Here is a 27,475-nt window from a genome sequence, read left to right as displayed (position 1 = left end):
TAGCTTTATGACATAACAATGATGTTACGTTTTAACTTTTAACAATTCTTAACATTTACGAGATATTATTTCAATCTGACTTTACGTTAACGCCCTGCAAAACTTACATCGTTTGGTTTTTATCGACTAGTGCGCAAAGTATCGATAAACAAATGTATCGAGAAATAAATAAATAACATACCATAAACAAGATGGCGTCCAATAGCCTCGACCATCATTTTATGGTCTGCGCTAACATCCGCTCCATAGAAACTACTGTGACTATGGTTGTACAGGATGCGTCTATCGAGGTCTTCGTTTTGGTCATCACTGGGAGGGGATAATGGCCTTTCTGGGGGAGATTTCAGGTGAATATACCTTTGGAATGATGTTACTAGTTCCTGGAAATGGAAATATATATTTATCATATGACATATCATCAAAATAATGACATAATATTTTAATATTGTATTTACTTATTTATATAAATTAAATTGAATTTGTAATTGACATATAATTGTAAAAAGGGTAATAGTTGACATGTTATTATAAAAATGATATTTATGTAGTAAGACATTGAAATTCTATTGTTATTTTTTTAATTTTTGCATGCCCAATCAATTGGCGATTTGTGCTGAACAATTAATTATGTAACATCTATAAATCTTCCACATTCTTGCAAAATAAATCATTTCATTTCATTTCATCACTACATATACAGGGTGTTTTGGTTGTAAGAAAAACTTAATGAGATGATAGATTCGTAGGTCACCGAAGGAATATACAGTTAAATGGTCTTCAATATAGATTTCAAGATTCATCTTTTTTTAGGTACACTTTTTACTAAATTTTCAAGTAGTGTTTCTTAAATAATAAAGGCTGATTTAAATGCAACCTTGTTCTGATAAAATTAAAGTTCAAAATTAGCTTCACTCGAAACCTATTTAGTCATGAGCTCGAAATTCACCTTCAAAGAAATCACCGGATTGAAAATAAAAATCCACCCTTATGCTACTATAATTAGAATTCAAAGTCCATTAACTTTGACAATAAAGATAAAATCCTTAACACTTCGACATTTATCTACACTCACCTTCAAAGAGATCGGCTGATTGAAATCCACCCTAATACTCCCGTGATTAGTGTTCAAAGTCCTCCAAATGCCCCGTAATGCCGACCAAAATGTCTCCATTTGCTTCGGCATTCCCAATTGTTCCCTCACAAAGTTACCGTCTACCAATTTATCGTAGTTTAAAGTGACTGGCACTAAAAGTGCGTCGTCTATTGTACCGTCTAGATATGCCTCTAATATCACTGATAGGATACCCGCTGAAATTGAAAAAGAAAATGTTTATTTATTGTATGAGAACACCAAAAGATTTTAGGCGTGTTTGCGTGTGTGTTTGTGTTAAGCACCACATTTTCTATTGGATTATATCTAATTTCTACCTTGGAAATTGATTTAATCTAGATCTAAATGAAGCTAATACAAATTAAAAACAGGACAAAGAATGAGTTTAACTATTAAATTTTGACTAAGTTTTCACATCGTCAGGGGTAATAATTTAAATATCAAGACAAAAAAAAAGCAGTAGGTACACCATAATACTCTAAAATATATTCATTCATCATCATCAAAAATTATATGTTACCTTTCATTACTCCTATAATCCAAGAAAGCATTGGAAGAAAATAACTAATTTACTACATTTAAAAAATTTCCTTTTAGACATACAGATAATAAATTAAAAATATACACAAAAATTTATTACCTTTTGGCAGTTGTGGTTTGCCCGTCCTCGTCCGACCGCCTTCAATGAAGAATTCCAAATTGTTATTAGCTGCTAGACTGTTTAAAATATATGCCCTGAAATTGAAAAAAAAAAAAAAAAATTTTGAATCAATTTTTTTAACGAAAATAAATAGATTTCGAACCATACAGATTGGTTTAACAAAATGATTCAATATACACATATGAGTAATGAGCAAGAATTTTAACAAAAAAATCCAGACATTAATTAATTACTAGAATATTGCGAAAAAAAAAGTCATAAAATATATATTTTTACCTTAGAGCAGATTTATATACAGGGTCTTCATGATACTCCGATCCGTCCACACGCCGTCTGATATAAAACGCACCACAACCACGCAAGAACCAACTATAAAAAATCGAATATTATTAAAATAAAATATGTAAAAATAAATAAATACTAAATAGGCTGTATATTTGAATTTTGAATTAAAAAAAATATTACATTTGTATTGTAACTATGTAACAGGTTATTGTATTAAAATATTTTACGCACCGAATGCGTGCGTGAAATATTTTACGCACTGAAACTTCAAGTGCGTGCATATTGTACATAAAAAAAATGTATGCATGTACTAGAGTACACACGTAAGAAGTGAAACTTCTTTATGACCTTAAAAATGTCACTAGTATGGCGTAACGCAAAAATGTCACGCGTACGGCGTAACGCAAAAATGTCACGCGTACGGCGTAACGCAAAAATGTCACGCGTACAGCGTAACGCAAAAATGTCACGCGTACGGCGTAACGCAAAAATGTCACGCGTACGGCGTAACGCAAAAATGTTACACAAAATTTTTGTCTAACCCCGATAAAGAAGTTTCACTTCAATAAAAGTTTGAAGAGATAACGAAAACTTTGTCAGTTTCATTTAATATGATTTTTAGGGTGTAAAGCTGCTATTCCAGCAGATATGTGCGAGGATGCGTAGCGAGAGATATATTTATAATGAACCATTCACACCGCTTCATTTAGCGTTTTAACCTATTGAGCCCCAAGTGGCCCGATCGGTCCACGACACAATAGATTTTCTATTGTGTCTGTGGTTCCGGGGCCTGAGTTATTAAGCTACACATCCTTGCACATCTCTACTAAAAAAATTGGTTGTTTGTAAAGTAGGTTTACGATCGAGATGTTTACGTGATAACGCCTTATTGGTGGCAGCGCTCGAGATGAGACGGGAGATCGGTCCGTCTCTCTCTCGTTATACCTGCGATCGCGCTCGTGAGGTTTTGGTGTGACACAAGTTTCTGAATATGTCACCCGACTAAAACGATTTTAATCCGTCAGTCCTCGGATCACAGACACAATAGAAAATCTATTGTGTCTCGGCCCGATCGGGCCGCTCGGTGGTCAATGGGTTAAAAACGTTATCACGTTAAAAAGCACGCTAAAGGTCGTCGCACACTCACCCAAAGAACGGTATCCGCATATTATCCCCCGCGGCGACCAGCGGCGGCCGGAGCCCAGTCAGGTACAGCGTGAACGTCACTAGTATGTAGTCGAAGTGCGAGCGATGCAACGGCACAAACACTAGCGGCAGACCCGCTGCGTTTGCCCGACGTAGTCTTTCTACACTAGCACTTCGAGTGCCACACCCCCCACCGGCAACTCGACGTACCGCTTTGTGGCATAACCACGCGACCAGCCTAAAGACATGAAAGAAAATTTGATATTTAGTTTTATAGCTTTGAAAACGTGGGCGAAGCCGCGGGCGGAAATCTAGTGCATTATTAATGACATACGGCATTGTGGCATAACCATGCGACCTAGCTTGGGGACACAAGACACATTACAATACAGAATACCATATAGGCGCTGCCCCGCTATGGCAAAAAGACGCGGGTTCGAATGTCGCCTTGTGATTGATGTTTAAAAATTTCTCAATCCTAATCATTGTAATATCATGAATACGAAATTGTGTTTGATTGTGTTTCAAGTAGCAATGAAACGATTTTATTGTATAATTTCTGTGCCTAGAAATAGTTAGGACTAAAGAGAACTACTTTTATTAAACCACTGTTAAACATGTTATTCCTATAGGATGAGGCTCAATTGTTAACATAACCGAAAGGTTAACCAAAGATCTTTCTCAGCAAGTGAATGAATAGTATCTACCGTAAAATCTTTTCCCCCTCTATTAAAAGTTAACAAAAAATTACTTAACTTTTTCAAACCAATTATTAAATTCGCATAAAGCATCAAAAATATTCTATCACACAATAATAATCTGTACTTTTTCCATATACAACAATAGAAGATACAGATACATTCCATATAGAAGATACAACGCAATTTAAAAACAAACCAACACGTTTCCAAGTACTCCTTAATCACAACCTCATATAATTATCAGTCATCACGCTATAACGGCACCAATTTAAAACGTCCCCAGTTCAAAGGTCGCCAAACAAATCGATATCGCATTTGATTCACACGATTCGCCAGACTTTGCCCTTTGACACATACGCATTTAAAATAAAGGAATAAATATAATTGTGGCGATAAACGCTCGATCAGGGCCAAGAGACACTATTTTTTGCTGTTTTTGGTTTAGCTTGGTCATCGCCGATAAAAATGAGGAAAATAAAACGTGGGGTCAACTTTAGGCAATTACGTAGTCTCTACACGTGGTAAAACTAAATTCAAGTCAAACATAATATTTTACCACGAGGCTCTTAGAAAAATTTTTAACTTAATTATAAAGAGCTTTTTTGTCAACCTTCTCTTTCATAATCACAATTTTTTTTTTACAATTTAAATTCCATACAAAAATACGTTTTAACGAGTTATTTTACAGTTTCAATATAAAACTCACCTCAAAACATTATTAGACATCGCCGAACTAATATCAGTGAGCACCTTCATAGCTTTCGCCTCCACCCGTCTCTTGATCGACATGTACCGAGATTCTGCGTCTTTACCATCTTCTTTTGAATTTTTAAACTCCTCCTGTGTTTTCTCTTCTATAGCGCGTTGAAAACGCTCGTCTTTGACTACCTGTAACATGTATTATATTCATACAGTATACAATTAAAAAGTTCCTATTTTTTGTTAAATAATGAAATTGAAGTATAATAAAACGAATACATGAAGAAATCAATAAATTATAGAGATCTAAATTTTATAAATATGTACTACTAATTCACTTTCGACAACCAGATTCGATGATTGTAATTTATAAAAATACTATGGAAATGCCCTAGTGTTCGTGTACTGTGTAATTATATAAAAATAATGAATCATAAACATAATATTTACGAATAATAATAGATTACTATCGTTGATTATTGTTCAATTTATAATATTAATGGCCATATTAACCTCAATGGAAAATTTGTTATTGCTAGGACCGCAAGATTTTTCCCGATATTAAAAGGGCTTGATTAAAGGATTTCTAAAATCGATCCGGTTGTTTCTAATTAGCGCCAACAGACGAACTCGTCATCTTTATATTATAAAAGTATAGATGTTTCGTACTTAATTTCATCCATCCATTCAGCATACACATAGATAGACACACACACACATGCTCATACCATCTCATATATAAATATAATAATTAATAATCAAAACATTATAATCATGTTCAAATAAATAAACCACAACAAAGGAACAGATAAGCGTTCACATCTCAAAAGGGGTCACGCTATTTCTCAAAATATTACAGGAAGGTGACATTAATTAGATAACATTTAAATAATATACAGTATTTATATGTAAATAATAATATATGGCGTGATATAGTGTAATATTACGTAAAACACGCGAGGCAATGAAAAATGAGAGTTCGTAAAACCAATCAGCATATTTCGTCACGCCCTAATTATTTTCGTAAGAAATGGAATGGTGTATCTTTTGTAGGTTTTATTGGACATTTTCGAATAAGTAATTGAAATGAAGTTAAAAGGAGAGTTATAAGAAAAATGGGATATATATGTAATCTTAACTATACAATTCTTAGTTTCAAATTTATGTTAATACCGTTTGTGGATGTTTACTGTATACTCAAAAACGGGAAAAAGTCTGCTAATATTATAACCTTACATAATTTGGGAGCATTTGATCTTACGGTAATACCAAAAGTACCCAACTCACATGAAAAGTTTCCTAGGGATAAATAGGGAACACTTACACTCATCATCAAATATGATTATAAGTATGTGGTGCCTACCACATACTAATAATCATATTTGATGAGATTCAAGCACTGCGCCAGATCGCAAAGGTACCGGGACACCACGCCACCGTTGGCGAGCGTCTGCCTTACAATGTTCAGAATAGTGATCACTGCTTGCTCTTTATAATATTACTGTAGATAATAGAGAACACTTACACTAGGCACCATATCCTTATAATCGTATTTGATGAGATTCAAGCACTGCGCCAGATCGCAAAGGTAGCGGGACACAACGCCACCGTTGGCGAACATCTGTCTGCCAATATCCAGGATATTGATCACTGCGCCAGAGTCTGGTAATTTTGCGTCTTGCCATGATTCCTGGAAAGAGTAACGATAAATAAATATGTGTTTAAAAAGATGTTCGAAGCTCTTTTGATTTATTATTAAATAAAAAGGTCCTCATTTTAATAAGGTCCAGATTTCTCATCTGGACCTAATTAAAATAAGGACCTTTTTATTATCATATAGCATATAAAAAATTTCGTAAATATGATGATTTATTGTAAACGAAAGTACTTGTTAAAGGTTGCAATTATTGTCAAATTTCAAATCATGAAAAAATTATCGTATTATAGATTCTCGATGGATGGACGAAGATGTCTATCATGATGACAGAAATCTATCGTATCATTCAACAACATATTCTTTAACCAATTTATTTAGACGCCCATACATAAGAACACGACAAACTACAAAGACAAGTGTTTAATTATACTCCTACACAAGGTAGATACATTGAAAAAGATCTTAAATATATTATAAGTACTGAAAGGTCTGGCAGTAGGGCGCATATCGTCAATTAATGCACAATACATCGTATTTCAATTACTTGCCAAAAGGTCGACGCACTCAATAGGGTTGGTAAACTTGCATAGCCATAATAAATCTACTATAAATGCACCGGTGTTGTTTGTGACTAGATTTATTGTAGTTTTAAGTAAATTTAAATTGCATGAACCCATGATATTTACAATAATTCAACATCTGCAATCGAGTGAATTTATTACTGAATATAGTGTAATATTTTAACATGATGTTTTTGCCTGTTTGAAGCTTAGTAAGAATGTGAAACGTTTAGAAATTTGACAGAAATATTATAATTTTCGTCGAGAATAGAATAGTAGATGATCATAAAATAATATGAGTGAGAAGTGGGTTAAATTACTTAAATCTAACTTCTTCCACCATATTAGGAAGTTTCGAGTTACTAAAATATGAGGATGTAGCGATGTAATGTGAGATATTTTCCCTCCTACTAATTCTTCCCTCCTCTAATTATATATTACATTAAGAAAATAGGTTATTTAATTTTGTTTAAAACGTAACCTAATTCTTGAAAGGAATGTTTCCTCTCAAATAAAATTTCCACACGAAAACTTGGCAGTTGCCAGCCCTACTCGCATCTCACCGGTTGGTCGGCGACAATCACGCCACCAAGTTTAAATTTGGTATAAAAACGTGAACACCACGCGTCCACTCATACCTCTATACTATTTATATATCTATATCACAGATAATTACTATACTAGTCTATACTTAGTTGTATTCCGTCTCGCTCGAAAACACACGCGTCGACAGAGACAATGTTATGCAATTGGATTTATAATTCATTATACATTTTAAGAATAGAACATTCATTAAGTTGTTATTCATCAGCTAATATTAACAATATGTTTTGTCTCTTTTAGAATATGTGATTTGAACAAGGATAGAGCATATTTGAAAACAAGGATAAAATACAATTTTATGATACTTAATAATTGAAACTACATTTTTATAATTTATCAAAAGAAGAATCAATTATCATAAAAATATAGAATGTAATAAATAAACTTTAAATTTTTGGGAAAAACAAAAATATTTTATTCGCTTTAACAATTTCGTTATCTCTTAGAAGGACGTCATTTCGTTTCTACTTACAAAAAATATTACTTCTTAATTTCTTATTTAATTAAAATATATTTGATATCTGATAATCTGCTATCTCTTTTTCGTATAGTACTAAACAACCATTTCCAAAATTCTTCTTCTTCTTTTTTGTCTATGGTCCAATTCCAATAGAAATTCCAAAATGTATTCAAATTATTTAACTTTCGACATTATACAGGTAACATTTTATATTATTGTGCAATACTTAACTTCTAACTACGGATTGAAAAATCGCTCCTTAAAATTGTAATTTAGACTTCATTATTTATATTATTTTATTGGATAAATCACATCTAGAATGGTATAGGTACAACTTTACAGGACAGGATACCAGTCAGACGATAGAAGGAATTTTCTTCTATTTGTGTTCTATTTATCTGTTGTTGGTATGTGTTATTTATCTTGATGTTGGCAGTGTTAGTAAATACTGTTTTGTTTTATTTTTGGCATGTAGTTTAATTATAATATTAATTAATAATCTAATGAAATAGAATGAATTCGACTTGAGTATAATCCCTGAAATACAATTATAGGCAATTGCCTTCTCTGGCATATGGATTGTGGCCTAAACAGGAACTACCTGCAACATAAGGACTGCCAATAAAAGTGAAACCTTTTGATATAGAATTTTAGCATTAAAATTAGAAATTTTTAATTTCACAACATTAGAATGTCGGTGACGCATACCCATAGGCCATAACATTTTTCCATACCAAAAAGTGCTCAACAGGCTAAACAAGTTTATACTTCTAAAACAAAATTCTATTAATTCCATAAGATTTCTATTTCCACTTGATTCCCCTTCTTTATTTTTACAAAAATATTTTTTCCTCAAAATATTCTGAACTTGTCTCTATGAGCTCGAAAGTCGAGTCGTTTGCTTTACCTCACTGCGACGTTTGAATAAATTTATTCCTACTGTTGTTTATAAAAACAAATATGTTTATGATTTATATTCGCCACTTCCATGACGTCACAGACACACCACGCATGGATAAGTTTATATTGGTCAATCTGTCCGGTTCCAATTATATATTCGCATTTTTAGAACTGGCTTTTTGTTTTGATGTCTTGACTTCGATGTCATCAATGAAATAAATGAAAGTAAACGTGAAATGAGCGAGGTGAATTATTTGTTTGTTTTTTTAAATCCTATTTATAAGTTCTCTTAATTTTCATTAACAGTATGTAGCAAGCTTGATACATACTCTAAGGATAAACCTGATAAGATTATTATTTCTGACTGTTAAGATTTTACGTTTTTATTACAGGTTTAAAAGATACATAAGTAAACAGATTTAGCTGGAATTGGATAGTTTAAATTAAACTTCAGAATAAGAAACGGAAGAAGTAGAAAAAACAGTACCTTGTATATAAATTATTATATTTATTACAAACACAACACGCGACCAAACTGACCGCTGATGCCTCATCTATAGCAAAACCACAGATAATATTATACTAGCTAAACTAGTCGTTTTATCCACTCCATATAATTCCAATGCAACTCAATCAAGAGACATCAAACAAAAGCTCATAGTATAGAGAAATGACCATTAACCAGCCAGCTCCTGCCATTGACCTACAAATTACTAACAACAAAAACTACTTACATCAAGTACAAACGATACACGCACATCTCGGCATTGGACTGAGATTCCAAGGATATGGTCAGAGTCAATAATAGACATATCACTGCTTTAAACTAATAATATTGTTAGTTTACACAATACTATTTGGTCAAATCATTTTTAACACGCTTTTATTAGCTTCACCTATATGTTTGTGTGTAACTGACTTTAGACTCGATCTAGACTCACTTATAAATATTCAATTCAAACTATGTACACTTATCAAGGATTGGTGACAATTGAGTTTATCGTCTTATCTTGAATAATATAAATTAAAAAATACTGTTTTAAATTTATTTTTTATTTTTAGTTGATTCTATCATTAAAGCTTGTTTTTTTTTAGTTTTTAAAAGGATATTTTATATTATTTTTATTGAGAATAGCTAGATTTACTTGAAGCGCTTAATTTAATAACGCAAACACTTGTAACATTATAAATAAGATTTACGTGACGATTATTCTAAACATTTTATTCATATACATAGTAGTTAATCATTAACAAAAACACTTTAATATTCTTATCACACTACTTATTACTGCAAACCCCTAAACCCAACCTATTGTTCGTTAATTAGCATTCCCTTGTCCGCATTAGATAATAATTACAATATTAATCACTACATAGTATAAAAATAAAGTCGTTTTGTATGTCCCCTATGTATGCTTAAATCTTCAAAACTACGCAAAGGATTTTGATGCGGTTTTTTTAATAGATGGAGTGATTCAAGAGGAAGATTATTAGTTATTACAATAAAATATTAATATGTAATATGTAATTAACTAGATGAATGATGAAATAATATCAATAAATACATCACGCAATCGTTCCTAGGTTAAGCGTAGTCATAGCTAGAGGAAAGATCGAACTGAACAATAAAACAAACAAGGCCCTTTTCATTTTGAATACTGATTTAAAACCTTCTGTTGTTTTGGGTTAGAGGTCAGGGAGTCGAGAAAAACCAATATCCGGTACTATTAGCTTATAAGATGTTACTTACTCAAATAAAAAAGAGAGTGTGAGCCGAGCACACGTGTCAGAAGTGAAACTTCTTTGGCAAGATTCAAAAATAACAAAACCGTCGCCTTATGGCCTTACTCCATGATGTGACGGTATTGCCATGACGAGACCTTGAAATTTTACCCTCAACGCGCCTAAAGAAGTTTTTTTTAACACAAGAATGAAAACAAGCATTACATAATATTTCTTAAAATAAAGGTTTCTACAAAAAGAAACGAAATTGTAGAAATATTCAAATTGTATTAGGTATAATGGCAAAATTACAGCGATCTTTAAGGCTGCAGTCTAGCAAAATTGCGTTTTCAACAAGTTATTTGACAATTTTTTCCCGGCTAATGAAATGATAAACTGAATTTTTTTTTCTTGTTTATCAATTAGTGTTATATACGCAATGCGCGTGAATTTTTTCACATTTGTAAAGTTACTTTATGTTACCTTAATCAGGCCTTCAAGATAAGTCTCTTTCCCCCAAAGACATTTCGAGCTAAGTTTGTGCACTCACTACGTTGCAACCGATTACAATTTACACAATCTGATCAGCGCATTATTATCCTTATATAGTCGTTATTAAAAACTGCTGAATACAATTGCCGAAAAACTTATGATTTTCCTAATTAGAACGTTATAAATTCATTAAATTTCCAATTTTTTGCCTTACAAAATCTATTGATAAATACTGCTAAAAGTTATTTTTTCATTAATTTATTCGAGTTGGTTGAAGACCAATGAGTATTAATCCTTTTAAAAAATTTTTTTTTAATTTTGATAATTCTTTAAATATTAAAAAAATATTTAAAATAATTAGTCAAAATCCTAGCGAATTTCTTTAGTCGCGCTCCTTGGGCCGGAGCGTTCTGACGTGTGCTCTACGCTCGATTTTCCTTCATACCGAAGTGAAAGTTGCTCTACTTCATTAAATTTAATATTTTTGTTAATTGATTATTTTTATCTTAGTTTTGTGCAAATATTCGTATTTTTAAACATTTGATTTCGATATGGAAAATAAACGAAAAAAATACGCGTGTAACTACTAGAAAAAAAAATTATCTTCGAACATAAAGTTAATGAAACCAAATAGATTGCAAAGGTGATTGGCAACAATTTCTTTATTTTACGGGGTGTCAGTAAAGGGATGTATATTTCTTTAAAACTAAAGTAAGCTCATAAATTTTCTTATAATATAATTTTTTTGAAGTTCCAAAAATGTTTATTTTTCGTTTGAGAAATACGAAATATAATATAAACTTGTATTGAGAACTTGAACTTCCCAAGTTCATCCGGGGAAATCCCCATACGGGGAAAATGATTTGTTTACTCCAAAATTTTTTAATTTTATCTTCTAGTCATTTTCAACGTTAATAAAGTTACAAAATTAATAATCAAACAACATGCCGCTAATGTTGTTTGATTATTAATTTTGTAACTTAAATACAGGATGTTGGTTTTATATTCTGATCTTACAGACGCGCTGACAAATTCAGTCCGCCATTTCTAGTTTAGTCTACCAACTCTAAGTACCAATATTAAAACGAATGGATTATCATCACATCATCAAAACTCAGATGTAATGGAAGATCACAATAACATAGAAAATTCAGTGGGTGTTGAGAACTAAACAAACAGAAGTAACAGAGACGCGAAGAATAAAAAAAGAGGACGAAAACGATAATTCGTTGATGCTTTCCCTTTTCGACGTATTGTTAGGGTACATCACCAATCTGCAAAAAACAAAACTGATGATTCCCAATTGCTGATTAAAAATGAAAAACAAATAATCGACAACAGTGGTGAAAATTTGCTGATCACAATGAAACCTCCTTCAGTGGTAGCAGATTTACTCATTTCAAATGTATCGGTGAACAGCGTAAAGGAGAGGAGGACAGGAAAACATTATGAATGTGGATGGTGGATTGTATACAGGGTGTAATCGATAAGTACGTGCAGGCGATTATGACGTTATTATTGCAGGTATCAAAAAACTTAAAACTGATATCGAAATTACTTTACCTAATGAGCAAAATGACAATAATAACTTTTTAAAAGTATAACGAGAAATATCAAAAAAATTTACTTTATACACTCCCATATCAAAAAGGGAAAATGGGACTAGTAGAAGTTAAATGTCTTGTTCCGGCAAAAGACATGAATGCGGAAGAAGCGGTTAAAAAAAATTTAATATTTGAAATACAATGCAAAAAATAACACTTTTGTCATAGATAAGAATCATGACTATTTTTTCTAAATTCAGGGACAACTAAACGTTGCAGAAGCAGAAGTCTGCTTATTTGCTGTTTGGACTGGAGTGAATAATTCGTTAAAAATATAATATATAAAAAAGTATGTAAAGTTTAGGAAAAATAATATGATGGACCATTATCAAGATTTTACATAAATTGCCTACTGTCAGAATTGATTGATTCGAGACTTCAGCATTCGATGCCCATCAAGGACCCATCCTATATCATTCAAGCGATTGAAAAAAAAGAGATAAATCCAGTGCAACCGATAAAGCATCAGAATGCTAGCAAAAGATTTATTAGGTTTATCAATATAAATCTATATATTACACATAATATAATAAATCTGTAGAAGACGCGAAGACTGACATCCGCGCGGACGGAGTCGCCGGCGGAAGCTAGTCAGAAATAAATATCTTTTGTTTTCATTTAACACAAACATTACATTTTTTTATTATATACAAAATTTGTTTATCCGTTTTATTAGTTAAACTGAACAACTTTCACTAAGAAACTTAGGTCGAAAAAAATGTATTGAGTTCTGCATTTTGTATGGAAAGCTTATTTTTTTTTATATTTCGTCCAAATTTCTTTGTAAAAGTTGATCAGTTATATAAACATGAAGTTGAAGATATCAATAGAAAGTATTCGCAAATTTTGTGTACTGATAAAAAAAAATCACTCGGTGTAATTTTCACGAAAATTGTTTCAAATTGTCATTTTTGGTACTTATTACGAATATTAAATTATGCATACGAATGATTTAATTTTTAAAAATTAAGTGGAGCAACTTTCCCTTAGTACATTTGTATTATTTACATATAGGATGACAGGATGCATTTGTTTGCACTACTAGACCAAGCCCTTAAGTGCTTTTATAAAATATTTTCTATCTAAGCTGCATTAGCATACGAATGCAAATGCAGTATACCTTCAGTAAATGGTAGATGACATTATAATATTCCAAACGAATGGAATCCATACTAATATTATAAATGCGAAAGTAACTCTGTCTGTCTGTCTGTTACTCAATCACGCCTTAACTGCTGAACCAATTTGCATGAAATTTGGTATAGAGATATTTTGATACCCGAGAAAGGACATAGGATAGGTTTTTTTCCGGAAATGCTACGGGAACGGGTTTTTCTTTGAAAACGCGGGCGAAGCCGCGGGCGGAAAGCTAGTGTGTTATAAGATGAAGAGGCTTATTTGATGTGCCAGTAAAAATACAAATATTATAAATCCAACTAACATTGTAGTAAAATGCGAAAATTTGTGAGGATGGATGTATGTATATTTGTTACTCTTTCAGGAATAATCTACTGGGCAGATTTCGCTAGAAATACTTGTTTTGTGCCCACGGGATTGTTCCGCACAACTGATTAATTTATAATCTTAACTAAGTAACGCAGTTAAGTAAAAATTATGTATCATTGAAGAAAAAGTCAATTACAATTTCGATTTCTCCAAAAATGTAAGCGAAGCTAATCGACATAATATTTATCCATTTGTCCTATGACGTTTTCTTCAGAATTGTTGGAATTGAACAGACAACTTACACATCTCATATATTATTTACTTAAGGAACCTTTATGTTCTTACCAAGTATTGATATATTATTGAAATGCGAAGGTCACAACGATCAGTCAACTGTACACAATGGTACACTTCTATGTCTCTATTAATAATTGTGACTTATGGGATGTAATGAAGCTGTTTAACGACTTAATTGTTATCCGGCACTTATAGCATTGGAAGATGATATTAGAACTTGTAAGACTAAAAAGATAGTTTTTAAAGGCAATTTTTTTATGGACCATAGACCCTTGACTACGATCTCGTCTGGAAGTAAATGGTAAGGGAAGATGTGGTCTAAGATGGAGTGCCATACACTAGAAAAACTATCAAGCCTATTTGGTAAATAAGTGATTAATATTTAATATGTCGCCTAACATATTTTTAATTTACATACCGCCAAAAAAATTTAAGGCTTGTAAATTTTGCATAAACTCAGATTTGATGAAAAATACGTAACAAAAATACACATACATAAACACTATATACTCATTCTTTACACTAAAATATAATAATACCCACGTGTATAATATTGAGGTCGACGAACGAAATTGCAATCGCGTAGGTTATGTGTAACGGGAATCGAATCGCAAACCAAACGTCGACGTGAAGGCATTGCATTAGTAATGTACTACTGGTGTTTTGTGTGTTTTTATGAATATGTAGTGTATGTCATTTCATTATAGTGATTACTATTTATTTAAACGAATGGTAATGATGGAAGGTTTGTATTTTTGAATGTTAGTTTTTAATTAGTTACGCCATTCATTAGACAATGAATGGCGTAACTAAAAAAGTATGGGACCAATTTTAAAAATTATTTCAAAAGTATTAGGTACTGATACATACTTTTCTGTGTAAATTGCTACCAATCACATACCTACTTAAACGTTTTATTTTTGAAATTAAAAAAAAATATTGACTTATTTTACATACTGCTGAAGAAATTTTTATTGTTCTGTATTAAGAAATGTTACAGTACATCTTATTTTACCTAAATCACACTTGAATACTAACACAGTATTCAAGTCAACCATTGCACTAGGATCAAATTCCAATGGGCAATTAATTATTTAATATGATAAGTGTCCACGTGCCGAAAATCAATTAAGAACTCAATAATTTGTCCATAATAATTGTTTAGCAATTAACCGATAAGAAACACGTTTATTTTTCACAAAACACTTTATCTGTTTAATCTCGTATTTAATCGAATTATTGAATAACTCAAGTCTCAAATGCTTTAGTTTTATCAAATCCGTGTTTGAACAAAGCAATAATCTTGTATAATACTTTAAGTATTGATAAATTTTATTTATATAACAGCACTTAATCAATGTTTCTAAAACGATTTTATGTTTTATGATATAAGTATCAATTACAGAATATTTTTAGTATTTATTTATTAATTATTATGTGTGTTTATTTATAGCTCATAACAGAAATAATAACCATAGAAAGGTAGCACATTTTCATCACACAAACAAAACTAAAAAATATTTGCACGACTAGAGAACTCATTGTAATAAAAAGTTTTTCTATAATTATTATTTATTAATTATATTTACGGCTAAGATAAACCAACAATAATCCAAAGAAAACTGTAGAAACGACAAAATACCTATTATACCTACCTACCGAATTATAAAATGTATATATGTACTCTGACACTATATTTCCTAATTTTCACTTCCCTTTATAAAAATCATTAATGAAATAACAAATTGCAAAGCAAATAAATCTTTGGGCTGATTTCGTAAACAAAACTGCGGTCAAAGAACTTTGGCAATGACCTCAAATTCTGACTCACTGACTTTAGGTAATTTTTTATGCGCTAGTACATTTATAGCAACCTGATTTAGTAAGAATTTGACTGTTATAGTAATTGGTGTTAATTTTACGATGAAATCGTTGTATGTATTTTCATTTATGCTTCTTTTCTGTTTTTTTTCTTTATCTTTAACATTTATCTATCGAGGGATCGATTTCAATATCTATAGCACTATAATTAAAGATTTTTCAACAATATCATCGACCAATTATGATAATGAATCTAAACTTTAATAGGTATCCCTCCAATACCACAGCTACTAATAGAAATAACAATAATGCAATAAAATATTAATTAGAATTTTATCAGTTTATCGTGTTAGAAAGCCTTTTCTAATCTCTACGAATATCGCAAAATAATACGAAAAACAGTCGAATGAATCGTCGAATCCGTGTACGTGTAATCTCTACTAATATCGCGATCGTAAAGAATAAAAAAAAATCCGTGTACGTTCCGTTTCACATAAAATTTGATTGAAACATATTAGTAGTAAGGACCTTCGTATGAGTTCTGAAAGAGTACATACTTCAAAGGGTTCACCCCTGTCTAGTAGGTACAAGGGATAGAATATTACATCAACATATTTAAAAAAAACTGTTACATGTTTAGCTTTCCTACTTAAACTTTGCAATTTTTATTATTTGTTGAACAGTGACGTCACAATATACCCATCTAGCAATGCAAAGGACACAGAACACAATGAAAATGCGTTTTAACTTTTAACCTCCACGCTTCCTACGAATGAAATGTGCATAATATTTATTACCTACGCAATAATATCGGGGTGAACGAACTGCAGTGCAACATTACCTACTCTTATGTACCTACATTTGATTATATTATACGAACGTTGATAAGTGTTAGAGCGGGGGCACACGATGCGTTGCGGCGCCGCACCGCAAAGATTTCACCGTGTCAGTGGGCACACGAGCGGTGCGGCGCCGTAACGTTTTTATGTCGCAGCGGCGTCGTAGCAGCGTTGCACAGCGTGTCCTTCCTTGTGAATTGTGATGTAAAACAACTGAGCGGTGCCGCTCCGATGTCGCACCGCATTCACCCCTCCCCGCCTCGTCTTGGTGGTTACAAGTCCGGTGCGGCGCCGGAGCGCATCGTGTGACATGCCACAGATATTTCTATGTAAGACGACGCAGCGATACCGCTCCGGCGCCGCACCGCCGTCGCAACGCATCGTGTGCCCCCGCCCTTACGACTATATAATATCTAGATATATATAAAACTGTCGAGTCATAGTGTTTATAAACAAATGTTTTTAAATCTTCTTGATCGCCTTTTATGAAAATGTTTTTATATATTCTGAGAATAGGTGGTATTGGTTGGTAAACTAATGCCGGGTTAACTACTATTTCCCATCCTAAATTATTTTATTTATATTTTCATTATCCATACTAATATTATAAATGCGAAAGTAACTCTGTCTGTCTGTCTGTTACTCAATCACGCCTTAACTACTGAACCAATTTGCATGAAATTTGGTATAGAGATATTTTGATACCCGAGAAAGGACATAGGATAGGTTTTATCCCGGAAATCCTACGGGAACGGGTTTTTCTTTGAAAACGCGGGCGAAGCCGCGGGCGGAAAGCTAGTCGTATATAAATTTTATAATTTAACCCGAACTCTCGAATGCAATACCGACACGTCATGGAGTAAGGCGACGATTATGGTATCTTTGAATCTTGCCAAAAAAGTTTCACTTCTGACACGTGTGCTCGGCACACACACTCTTCTTTATACATCACTACTTTCAGGTCAATTATTATATTAAGCGCAGTGGTGACATGACAGGAAGACAAAGATTAAGGTAATTTCAAATTTGAGCCCCAGCTTTAATGTGATACCAAACTACCCCTTTGACTGATACAATTAGCGTCAATGGTTAGGAAATTACTTTGTCTAATCTTTGTGTATGTCAATTTAATGCATCTGTCCGTCGCAGGCAAATTGTATTATTTCACCGTTTCCAAACGCTCGGCATAGGATAGGTACCCCACGTACCCCACGTTAGGATAGGTTCGTATTATTTTTAACTACACAGAAATAGGAGCCCCGTCATATAATCATTTTCAACTTAATCTAATTTCTCTCACATTAGTAATATCGGTAGGTACAAAATTTCTTCCTTACGAACTACTATAAAGACGTATCTATCAGATGTCACACGATCGAACAATGGGGTCCTATTTTACAATCATTCTAGGTCAAAGGTTCCTCCCACATCTCTTATCAAGGAAAATGTGTTAATATGCCAAGATGAGGCGTGTATTCGCCAATCGTACGATAAGTGCCACCAAATGACACACAAATTGGAAACTGCGCAATATCCAGTACTTAATGCTTCCTGTTTCGTATGTATGTCCATGTACTTTGAGTGAACTGTGATTTCATTACATTTAAAGTTCGTACGATGTTGAATATTGATGACACTTTGTTTACAGAAAATCTTTTGTTAACGGAATTATGTCTTTGTTACATAAATATAAAGTTTATTTTTGGATAGCATTCCATTGTTTGCTTTTATTGAAGCAGATATATATTGTCTTGTAAATTTTTCTTTGTTATATACCTATAAAACTTATTAAGTCTCCGCGTCACTGTTAATAATTTTATAAACAGTTAAATGTTACAAATTAGAGCCGTAGAACAATCTAAATAAATGCCTACGGAACCGACGCATTTCAAAACAATTAAATGAAAATTGTTTAATAAACACTATTAAATCAAAACCTATTTGTTAACGAATTTAAGAAAAGATACGCATGTGAAGATTATTATCTCCCACAATTCTAAACCTTAACCCATAACAATACGGTACACATTACAATATCACTTACCCTGGATAAAGGTGCACATCTCGCACAAGCCAGACCCGCGGAGGGCCTCGTCTGCGGTTGAGGTGGTGGCACTATGGGGCCATCTTTCATTCGGTAGAGCGATGATGTTCTTGTCTGAAACAAATAATTGTTTAAACTCTGGAATGTTCTAGAACAGAGATTTAAAGAATGCAATGGGGAGACTTATCACCAAATTTAATAAGCAAAGATTAATAAGTGGTTTTATTCTAATTGCATAGATACATCCATGAACTAATAGACACTTTATTAAATTCTGGTATATGCTAGAGCAAAGCTTTTCGGAAAAATAGGCATTATTCCAATTGATGGATGCAGCAAGTTATGTTTTGGTAGAGTAATTATACTACAGGAGATTTACTTAAACATTTCGGTCTTGTGAATGAAGTAAGGAATAAGGCAAAGAAGCGACCAATTTCATTAAAAGAGGTTTTAAATATCAGGGATAACTCACGCTATAATAGTAGTAGAGATAGAACCAGAAAGTTTTAAGTTTGATTTCTATAATCAATTGAATCCTGAAAATAATCTAACAAAACACGTCTTAGTATTAAAGACATTTCTTATTAATGTAACAATAGTACTTTCTGGCCCGCCAGATCATTCTTTCTATTACATACATAATTACAATTATACGAGAACAACGTAACATATGTATTATAATTGCAGTTTTCTCAATTTTAATTACTCCCGATTTCAAAACATTACATTTAGAGCTGCTGTAAATAATTATTTAATGCCTATGCCTATCTGTGGAATGCCATCATGAACAAAATTATAAGATAATAAATAAAAATATAATGATATTAATTGCAAAGTTTTTGTTTAAATGTTTATGGTCACTCAATAGTGATGTACCCTTGATCCACATTTCTGCTTGAAGATAATTTTCATAATTCCTTTTTAAATTTACTAAACTGAATAAATACTTCATGGAGAGCTAAATTATTTTATGACGCATTATGAGTGCACTCTAATTTTGTAGAGTTTTGCATAAGTTTTCTTCTCTATAGGTACTTCCCTTATCAGATAAAAATTCTGTTAAATTATTATTTGCACATCTACTACATACAGGAATAGAAATACAATAAGAGCGTATATTATAGACATGGCTACGAATCTCTTATACCATTTCTATTGAGCTTAGCTACTGTGAACAAAATAGCTGGCTACATGCAGTGAACTATATACAATGTTTTCTTTGTACTCAAATAGCACTCTGATACTCAAATAGCGCCTTCAAAATGTCAAATAACAGGTCTACATTTAGCTACGGTGCCATCGAATCGAATTAAAAGAAGTTATCGATTTCTTTGTTGTACGCACCTGCTTCATACATTCAGACGTTTTTTAGTCATAATATGTCGAGTCCTTAAAATTGACCAAACTACTTTTGACCAAAAACATCCTATGACAAAGACTAACCTAACTATCTAAATAATGCCGAATCGGTTCGGCAGGAACGACATTCTAGAAGACATTTTAGATGCACTCATATCACTGTATACAAAGACATCTATTGTGATACTGCTTGTATCTCGCCATTTATCCCTATCTAAAACCTGAAAACATTAAAACTCTACACAAAACATTATTTGCCCATATCACTTACAGTAATCTCAGCATCGAGTTTAGCATACACATCTGCGTGCTGCCGCTTGCGCGCGCGCACCGCCTGCCGGAGGGACGTCGTGTCGCGGCCGCACCATCCCCCCACGCGCTCCCCCACCACTTCAAGCATGTCTGCTACACGGCTGGAACAAAAGTATTGTTATGTAATTAAGGTTTATAAATGAGACATTTCTTAAGAATTTTTATTTTATAAGAAAAGCGGGCAGACGAACTGTTGGGTCGCCTGGTAGCGATCGACCACCGCACCGAACAAGAGTCAAAAAAATAGATTCGATTACGAGATGGTATTCGAACTCGCGTCTTTCGCCTTGCCTGGGCGACGACAGACCTATCGGCCACCCGTGATCCCGTCAGAGCAATCGAATTTATTCTACGGGACACATTTCATTTCACGATTCAAGGGACACAAAACCGAAAGGGTAGAATCATATATTGAGATGATTTAATTCCTTATATATAATGCATTTCAATGCTATAAAATTAAATATCAAACATAGGCTCCTTATACAAAAATGCATAATTAAAATTTTCAAAATTCATTAAACTCCGTTCAAAGTTCAAAGCGTGAAAAATTGTATTGTATTGACATTGAGACTTGAGTAGGTAACTATTATGTTGAAGCGATATTTTGAAGAGGTAGAGCAGCCAAAATATGACTCTACATTAGCAGTTTTAAAAGATTGCATGAAAAAAAATAGTTCGCAAACAGAATTTATACTTAGCAATAACTCCAAAAATAACAATCACAACAATATCCATATTGTTTTGAATAATAATAATTAAAAGCAAAATAATGTGTTATCTCATTCTACGAAAGTCTGTTAGTCATGTTTTACAGTCCATTTAAATACATAAATATATTGACGAATATTGACTTATGACTCATGAGACGAAGTAAAACTATGAATCAAACAATTAAAAACTAATTTTTCTTTTTATTTCTACAGAAAATAAAGATCTAATAAAGATTAGGGATAATAAACAGCAGAACAGTAGCAAATTGTACAATAAAACTTAATCTAAATACAGGTATAACTGCCCAACCAACAACATTACCCACAGTTTGGATACATACATTTTTATACGTGCAACAAATGCGAATAAGAAAAAATAAATACAAATGTGCACTTAGCCATGGCAATAAAAATAAAATAAATAAAGAATTAGATATAAAGGTAGAGGGACGCAAAAAAAGATAGGTTATTGCATGTTTAAATGCTATTAGCATTGCATAAACATCTTTCTTAATCTTAATCTTATTCTTAATCTTAATCTTAATACTATTATAAAGGCGAAAGTTTGTAAGGATGTATGGATGTATGGATGTATGGATGTATGGATGTATGGATGTTTGTTACTCTTTCACGTAAAAACTACTGAACCGATTACAATGAAATTTAGCACACATATAGAGGGTAACTTGGATTAACACATAGGATAGGTTTTATCCCGGAAATCCCACGGGAACGGGAACTATGCGGGTTTTCCTTTGAAAACGCGAGCGAAGCCGCGGGCGGAAATCTAGTAATACATATTTTATTTAACTATTGCGAATGTATCGAAGCTTATAGGTGTGGTATTTACTATTTATATTCATTCATATTATCGGCAAAAATCCTATTATTTTCATATTGGAAGTTTCCATAAGAAAATTCTATAAATATTCCTACGAGAAAAGCTCGCGAAGACAGTAAAGACTATATTTATACGCATAAAAAAAGACATTAAAGGCTATATTTATACGCATAAAAAAAGTTTTTAAAACCCATTGAGTGAACTAAGAATAAAAACTTCTAAATAACTAAATTACCTATTAAATCCGTCAGTGAATATACTCGAGTGAAAATATATCGCAAACAACGATCTAATTTTAGTCTATCAAAAGATTTAAAGATATCAACAAAATCTTTGAATTTTTTTAACGTTTACATTTTCTTGTAAGTTTGTAAATACCTATTTGATTCATCACAAATGAATGAAATAAATAAATGTGTTTTTGAAAAAAATAAATGTTTTTTCATGGTAAATACACAGATTTTGTTTGACTTTTTATCACGTTAAAACAAAACAAAAGGGGATCAAATATTGATATATCATTCGTTGAGTAACATGTGTCAACTCAATCATTGAATATTAAATAATGCATAAGTGTGAAGTATTAGCAGACGATATCGTAAAAAGCTCATCTTGGGTATTTCCAACTATTATTAACACTTAGGTCCGATTTTTCAATGCTTGGATAGTACTTATCCGCCCAATAAAGTATTACACGATAATATTAAAATGTCACGTAAACTGTCAAATACGTGCAATTAGAATACGTTTTTAAAATGGTAGTTTTATACATTATTCGACGAATAAGTTTTATCCAAGGATTGAAAAATCAGCCCTTACAAGAGTTTACTGTTTTTACAAGAAATGTCCTTTAAATTGTCTTTAGACTGCAACTGCAATGATTCCGTCTTATTGCCGAATACTGATAATGTTTATGTTAAAATACTAAATGTTTATGTAAAAAACTTTTGGTGTTGTAAACAGACCAAAGGTAACGTAATAAATTGCGACTAAATACTTCATTTGTTATGCAATTTCAGTTCTGCTCGTAAATCTCTGTAATCGTACTTCCACGTAATCGACTGCTTTTTCACTCTTTGTAACTGTCGTTTCCAAAACGTTGGAAGGTTCTTAATTCGTTGCTTATATTTATCTATACCAAGCTTAAGAGTTTGATTGTTTGAATCCACTAATCTCAGTAACTAGTGGACCGATCTCCAAAAATTTCCACCTTTGGCTATACTACACTGCGTTCTATAAGTTATGTATCACGAGCGAAGGGAAGATAAGCCTTAAATTGTTCCTTACAAAAACCTTCGTTTCGTGAGTGAGAATTACCATAGGTCTATCATCCTATCAAAACAAACACTTATTATACTTCTATATAATGCTCAAAATGTATGAATTAAGTACAATCACAGGGGGTGGCAAGCGTCGACCGTTTGTGTTTCAATTGGTCCCTTTGTTGTGTATCCGTTGGCTTCGTGATCAGTTGATGCCAATGCGAATGGAACGAAAATATATGTAGATATGTAAATATAGAAATATTTAACGGCTAAAAATTTTGTTTAAAGTTAAAATCATCAGTCTAAACTTTATCTGTATTTCTGAAGTAACAGCTACAACGCTCCGCGTTTTCGATAGAGAAATTGCATATTTTACGAAAATGTATTTCTTTTCCATACTACTGGGGTTAATTTATTTGATTTTATAAATAATTATAAAAGTTCATTTTGGTTGTATATAATAATAAACACAAATAATTTATTATAGAGTTTAGTATTAGAATTAGAGTCTTAGTTTTCTTATTATATTAAATTGTGAATAATTTTGTCCCTTATATTAATTTTAAACTTTCAATGATTAAAGGAGATTGAATGTCCTTAAAATATTGTAGTTTTATACTGTATTCATAGGTGAATAAAATTTGACTATGGAACAAAAATTTATTATTGAAAAGTTTCACGTAAATATCATTTACGAATAAATTTAAATTAATTTCTCAACTACACGTGAATAAATAATATATTTTTTGGCTTTAATATTCAAGCAATTATCGTAATTTTTTTCACTAGATCCAAACTTTAATTAAGCTGCTAAAAATAACTATTTTTTAAATAACTGATTCAAGAGATGTACGCGATAAATGTAAAATAAAAATAATTATGTACCTACACATCTTTTTAAATAATTTTTACTCAAAGTATAAAGTTCACATCCTTGACACTTAAATTAATAATTCGCAACAACAATTACCTACTCTGCAAAAAAAATACGAGAACCTGATTCAAGAAATCGTATCATTAAAAATTTACACACAAGTAAAAAAGATTCAAGAGTTCGAGCAATCATTAAATTAACAGGCTAGTAAAAAATGAACGCACCTCGACGTAAAGAACCAATACAGTATGGCTGTGAATATCGCCAGCTCTGCCGCACTGCTGGTCACCCGCACATGCTCCACCACTGTCCAAACATTTATCATCGTCTCCATCTCGACACTCGAGTTCACATTACCAGTCCAATTGTATACACTCATACGTTCGAACATACACAAAACACTGAATCACTTGAACGGGTCCCTGCGCAAATAGTCGATTTCTCGTTTTCACAAAAAAAATACGTTACGAAATTACACTTAAAATTAGACAATGTAAATTAAAACACGATTGGTGAGACGTATCGATACAGCGACGTGTGTAAAGACGCGCGACCTCCACCGGCCGCGAGCGTCGACTGCGCACGATCAGTCACATTAACACAAAGAAAAGACACAGAACGGCGTGATAGATAACAGACAAACTCACATTATGGTCGCGAATGAAAACAATAACGACCCAGATGATAAACTAATAACCATTGTACTGTGGACGGTCAACGTGAATGAACCATTTTGTTACGTGATGATGGAATAATGATAATTTAATCGTATGTATAATATGTACCTTTGTTCTCTATTGGTTGCGTAGAGGAAAATGTTTTCACCTCGTTGTGTTCAATTCGAATAACTCTGATCTTAAACAATAATTTTAGTTCTATTTATTTTTGTAAGCAAACCTTAGATCATTAAGTAATGGATAACACACGCAGGCGTTTCCCCTTTTGCCGAGGTATAAGATTATTCGAATCGAAAAATCTTATGCTTTCATAAAAACTACTTGCGTAATCGATTACGAACACTCTGCGTATTCGTAAAACATCGAAAGGACGTCTGCGAGTGCTCCGCTAAAAATGCCGTTTTGCACTGTCAAGTCTTGCAGAAGCAATTCAAACATGTCGAATATTAAAAAAGATGGAATAACCTTTCATTTGTGTATATTTTTTTATTTTTTTAACGTACATTTCTAATTAAATGCAATTTCTAATAATCGTCGATGTATCGTTTAGCGATATGATCAAGACAAATAATCGAGTCATGTGTGTACTCGATCATTGATGCGGCCTCACGAGACTATCATGGAAAGAAAATATACAAATTTAATCTTTATGAACTAAGCGATAAAGTTGAATTTAGAACGCGATATTGAACCGCACTCCCCACGAGACTATAAAGTGATGTAGCGAGACTATCTTGAAGAGAAAATATACAAATTTAATCTTTATGAACTAAGCGATAAAGTTGAATTTAGAACGCGATATTGAACCGCACTCCCCACGAGACTATAAAGTGATGTAGCGAGACTATCTTGAAGAGAAATTCAAATTTAATCTTTATGAACTTAGTGATAGAGTTGAATTTAAAAACTCGTCGCTTAAAAGGTCGTTATTTTTTACGACTTTCTTAGTGACGGACTGCTTTTAACTTGAACGTCGATAAAAAAATATTTTTCTAAGTATAATTTGAAATGAGATGAGAATTAATCTTTATTATATTAAAATTTTACACAACTGCATAAAAAGGAGTATAATGTTTATTTTGTAAGTCTTGTATATATTTATTAAAATTTACGCTCGGTTACTTTTAACTGGCAGAACATTTTAATGGTACGGAACCCTTCGTGCGCGAGTCCGACTCGCATTTAGCCGTTTTTTTTGTAATGTTAATCTTGTAACCTTTCTATTATGTAATCTATACTAATATTATAAATAGTGTTGCCGAACTATCGATAGTTTGACTATCGATAGTTGACCTTGAAAATAAGTCAGAATATCGATAGCACTATCGATAGTATCGATATTATCGATACTATCGATACTATCGATAGCGTTAATCATGGAATACTATTGATGAACTGCAATAGTATCGATAAAATCGATAGTATTGATTGCCAATAGTTGCTATACTATCGATACTGTCGATAGTATCGATACTATTGCTACTGAATATTGCAACTACAATCGAAACTATCGATAGTACTGATACTATCGATAGTTTTGAGCTATCGATAGTAGTAAATTGTGCAATAGTATTGTTCACGATTTCTTGGTATAATGGGTCAGTCAGTGCCACCGACCCATATTATGACTCAGTTTAAAAGTTAAGACTAGTATTTGGTTTAATCGTTGTAATAAAGAGACATCTAGTTCTAACATCTAGTTCTCTGTCATCCACTATAATATTATTGATAAAGCAATACTATCGAGAAAAAGGTCACTATCGATGGGACGATATTATCGATAGTATCGACACTATCGATAGTATCGATAGTTCGTTCGATATTGAGCTTCGATAGTATCGACACTATCGATAGTATCGATAGTTCGTTCGATATTGAGCTTCGATAGTATCGATACTATCGATGGTATTGCTATGTGTCGATAGTATTTACGCTTATAGGACTATCGATACTATCGATAGTATCGACACTATCGATAGTATCGATAGTGCTATCGATACTATTGCTTTTCCCCAACTATCGATAGTTAATCGATAGACTATCGATAGTGGACTATCGAGCGGCAACACTAATTATAAAGCTGAAGAGTCTGTTTGTTTGTTTGAACGCGCTATTCTCGGGAACTACTGGTCCGATTTGAAAAATTCTTTCGGTGTTAGATAGCCCATTTATCGAGGAAGGTATATATCATCACGCTACGACCAACAGGAGTGGAGCCACGGGGGTGAAACCGCGCGGAGCAGCTACTTTATTTATATGTATGTACGAATATTGCGTATATTTCAGATTTACAAAAAATCCTGCTTTAAGGCTAAGGTGGATTGAATGCTGTGGGAGAAAATCAGAATGGACACCTCGGTACAGAAATAATAAAAATTTCTGGGCC

At 32.6% G+C, this 27,475-nt stretch overlaps 1 protein-coding gene across 4 annotated transcripts in view; it reads right to left on the bottom strand.

The window, feature by feature from the left end:
• mino (glycerol-3-phosphate acyltransferase mino) overlaps positions 1–27,475 on the bottom strand; it is a 60,214-nt gene that overhangs the window by 5,274 nt on the left and 27,465 nt on the right. For 2 of the 4 annotated variants that reach the window (XM_089709860.1, XM_089709861.1), the window contains exons 2-10: positions 20,679–20,820; positions 19,049–19,162; positions 6,129–6,293; positions 4,611–4,792; positions 3,205–3,441; positions 2,049–2,141; positions 1,752–1,846; positions 1,073–1,308; positions 182–380 (exon numbers count right to left, since the gene is read on the bottom strand). In XM_089709860.1, coding sequence (XP_089565986.1) covers positions 182–380; positions 1,073–1,308; positions 1,752–1,846; positions 2,049–2,141; positions 3,205–3,441; positions 4,611–4,792; positions 6,129–6,293; positions 19,049–19,162; positions 20,679–20,807 — 1,450 coding nt within the window. In that variant the 5' untranslated portion in view covers positions 20,808–20,820. Of the gene's footprint in view, positions 1–181; positions 381–1,072; positions 1,309–1,751; positions 1,847–2,048; positions 2,142–3,204; positions 3,442–4,610; positions 4,793–6,128; positions 6,294–19,048; positions 19,163–20,678; positions 20,821–24,636; positions 24,854–27,475 lie in introns of all 4 variants that reach the window. The other 2 variants (XM_089709859.1, XM_089709858.1) reach the window with 2 other exon arrangements.

The sequence above is a fragment of the Colias philodice genome, chromosome 23, assembly GCF_061535455.1.
Source record: "Colias philodice isolate Cphi_HAF_F1 chromosome 23, ilColPhil1 Martin Lab GWU primary, whole genome shotgun sequence".
Taxonomy (NCBI): domain Eukaryota; kingdom Metazoa; phylum Arthropoda; class Insecta; order Lepidoptera; family Pieridae; genus Colias; species Colias philodice.
This window is presented reverse-complemented; position numbering and strand designations above follow the sequence as displayed.